General features: G+C 30.3%; 1 protein-coding gene across 1 annotated transcript; it reads right to left on the bottom strand.

Annotated features, from left to right (window-relative positions):
- Positions 1-487: 487 nt before the first annotated feature.
- Positions 488-1,651, bottom strand: LOC104888958 (F-box protein At3g07870-like). Its single transcript, XM_010674073.1, has one exon. It carries the CDS (start codon positions 1,649-1,651, stop codon positions 488-490), a length of 1,164 nt encoding a protein of 387 aa, XP_010672375.1.
- Positions 1,652-3,876: the final 2,225 nt, after the last annotated feature.

The following is a 3,876-nucleotide window of genomic DNA, read 5'->3' as shown; positions in this document are numbered from 1 at the left end:
ATAGAAATTAAATGAAAAGTTATACTTAAATTGGTTCATAATACTTGTCAAAAACTCAAAGTAAGTAGTCTAAACATGTTTATAGAATATATGTAATATATTTTTTTAACGCGATTTGAGTTTTAAGATAGATTGAACTAGTAAATTTAAACTCGAAAAAACGAGTAATAAACCTTATGCTCGGTCTCGATTCGGCTCATCAACACCCCTATTCGAAAACTAATTTTTTGCGTGTGGGTGTACCGCTAGTTCGATACACATCTTGTACCCAGCCCTACTCCATAGAATGATTCAATGTATAAATCTATAAATTATAACCAACCAACTTAAAATGTTTGAAAACAATACAAGCAAAAAGTCTACAACACAAACAAAATATGAAAATTATCTAAAGCATCTTGAGCACAAAAACTTTTTAGTAAAATTTATTGTAAATGACTACCACTTGTACAGCCGGACGTTCGTGCTATGGGGCGAACGTCCATCTTCACTCCTTTGTTTTCTTCACGTGAAAAGGTTGTAATCCAATGGCATAATTTGTTGAAGCATCACTTCCTAGAGAATTTTTGGAAAAGTTTGGATTGAATCCAAAAACATTAAAATTAAAGTCTCCAAGAACCTCTATTTCTTTACATCTTCCATATCTAATATTATCTACTGCAAGACCAAAAGTATTGTAAGCAAACAATATTTCCTTGCTCTCCATTTGCAGTAGAGGCAAACGCAAACCCCAATATCCATCACTATATATCTCGAACACAAATAGCTTCACCCAAGACTCTTTAACACCATAATCCTTCATAACCCAAAAACCACATCGACCATCATCATCACCAATATAAGAAGCAAAACAAAGGCAAGAATCATAAATACTAATAGACCAATCGTAAATCGCAACTACTTCATCAGGTAATGGAATGCGAGAAAATGTTTCAGTCCCAAAATCAAATGATGTTATACAATGTTTTGTTCTAGTGTATATGTGAAGTGACCCATTAATGAAAACAACCTTATCACAACTCTCCAAAATTGGTGATTTATCATTAACAATCCTCCATTTGTTGGTACCAAGTGTTTGTATTTCTGCTACAAAAATACTAGTTTGTCTACACTTGCTAACTCGAAGTACTTTGAATTGTTGCGAAACAGTGCAGTATCCCAACCCTTCCATCACTGCATAATTACTAGCGTGTGTAGGATCTAATTCGACGATTGCATGTTGTCGAGTTACCACATTGCATACAATGTAAGCACCATGATCGTTAATACTTCTTAATAGAATTAGTCCATTGCATTCGTTAATCGCATTGAACTGCTCATTCGAGTTTGTATATTTGGACTTGAACTTAATCATGGCATCATTATCTACAATAAGGTTACATGTTTCATCAACCTTTGTATGGTTATCTAAGTCAAACAACACAAAATTTAGGGTCCCATCAAATTTACCATACAGCAAGACGGTGGAATAACAACCGGAAGAACGACGTAAATTAGCAAAGTCACGATTAGTGATGATATCGTACCATTCTTTGCAAACAAGCTTACAGTTTAAGCATGTTTTAGTTGGGAGTTTTGATAAAATATCCCATATGATTGGAGTTGGGATTTCTTCAAAAGGAGAACTAATTAATTCCATTATCTTCACCATTGTTCAGTTGTGTCGTATATATTGCTACAGAAAACAGAACAGTAGATGTTTGAACTTCGAAATTTATAGGACAGATTGTGTTTCAATAAGAGAACACTCAAGACAAAAAGTAACGAAAAAAGGAGAAAAACACAAATAAAACTACAGTGCTTGTTTGAGTTTATAAAGAACAGAAAGAAGAACTTTTCCGAATCGGATAGGTGTATACTTCGTAAAAGTAGAATTAAAGTTTTAGATAATTAAAAGATGAAGTTTGGTTCTCAGTAGACTACTCGGAATCCTTACATTATATAATTGACCATAAATTTAACGATATTTCAATACGTCGCAATTTTCATTAATTAATATTTATACATTTAAAAAGGTTTTACTGTTTTAGTTAGGCTTTTAGTTATTAACTTTTAGTTATTTACATTATACAATAGATCCGGGCAATGTCCTGGGTAATTATATTTTTTATTTACAAATATTTTACGTTGTAATGATAACACCAAATATGAGTTGGTTTACTAGTCAAGACTTTAGTATACAAACTTAAAGTCATGGTATTAAATCTTCTACAATGCATAATCTATTTTTTTTTTATTGTCGTCGATTACATGAATTAGAACACCCTAAGGGAGAGCGCCACGTGACATCGTTTCTCGTTTAGAAACGCCTTTTAATATTTTAGTATAGATTAAAAAGGTTTTAATAAGGAGGCTTTTATAAAATATTTTGGGTACTTATAATTAATTCTAGCCCTAATGGAAATTTTTTTAAAGTAAGGAGAAAGCTCAAATGGAATTATGAGCCTTATAATACTAACTTATAAATCTATAGTATTTTAAACCAAAAAAAAATCTTGCTGCATGATGTATTGATAAAACAGGAAAAGTTGGGATAAGAATTGAATCCTAGACTTTACTAGTAAATATGGAAAACTCACCACTTGAGTCAACCGAATTCCTGATAAAAACGACAACTAAGGTATAGTAAAACAAAAGTTTTATTTTCATTATCATATTTTATTAAATCTCTTATATTTAGGGAATAATTGCCTTTTCCTAACTCTAGTTTGATAAGCTTAACTATAAGCTAAATCTTACCTAGTTTTGTTTATCTTTTCAAAAAGTTATCTTTTAAGTTTTCTAGTCCTACTTTCTATCCAACTATTTTTCTCACTAGATTTGAAGAACAAATATCTTTTCTCAAGTTTAAACTCTCCTCTATTCGATTATCTTTTTCTCTTCTCCATCAGTAGTATTTAATATTTTCAACTTGCGTGTATGTAGAGACTTCTAATAATTGTTTTAGCGTAGTATCATGTTTGTAGAAAATTATTTTGGATTGAAGCACTTGTCTTTATGAGTATCATTTTATAAACGTCATGAGTTTTTGTATTATTATTTTGAATGTTTAATAATATATGGACTTTGAACCATGTCTCTAGTTTAATGTTATTTCAAAGTTTAATCTTTAAATTTATATTCACATATTTAAGAGGAACTTTAAAAAAAGTTTGATTTTTAAATTCATATTTAGATGTTCTAAAAGGAGTTTTTATGAATTATTATTATTTTTTAAAGGTTACTTTTTAAGCGAGTTATTCTATTTATGCCATTTTATGACTAATTTTAATTAAGAATTAATATTTTTTTGAGGAGGATTATTTCCAAAAGTTTTATTAGATATATGACAACGAATATTTACAACTTTTTAAACTATATACTTTCTCCATTCTAAAATGAGTAGAACACTTCTCTTTTTTATTTGAGAGCAATCTGAAGAAAGTGTTTCACTTATGTCACGACAACAAAGTAATAACAAAATTATAATCCTAACAAAATTTTAATCCGACTACAATTCTAGTTATAAGTAAATAAATCAATCCTATATGAAAAACGTTATCTTATGGTTATAGTGTTCTAGTTGCCAACCAAAGCTCCCTTTCCATCTTGGTTTATGTAGTTGAAGAATACTCAAATTCTCATAATAAAATAGACCTTCTCTATCACAATTCATAAATACTCCAAAATTCTCCCAACACCGTCCTTCCAAAAACTATATATACCCCCTTCATACCTCTCAAATTCCATCCCATGCATTCGATCATTGACTCATTTGCAAGGTCAACAAACTGATTTTGCACCAATAATATCTTACAACTTTTTCTTTGACGAAATAAAAGTAGAAAAGATGAAGACATGCTTGTTCATTATTGGTGTCTTACTCGCCATGTTCGC

The sequence above is a fragment of the Beta vulgaris genome, chromosome 3 (genome assembly GCF_026745355.1).
Source record: "Beta vulgaris subsp. vulgaris cultivar EL10 chromosome 3, EL10.2, whole genome shotgun sequence".
Classification (NCBI taxonomy): Eukaryota; Viridiplantae; Streptophyta; class Magnoliopsida; order Caryophyllales; family Amaranthaceae; genus Beta; species Beta vulgaris.
The sequence above is the reverse complement of the archived record's forward strand: the minus strand, read 5'-3'. Positions and strand labels throughout refer to the sequence as shown.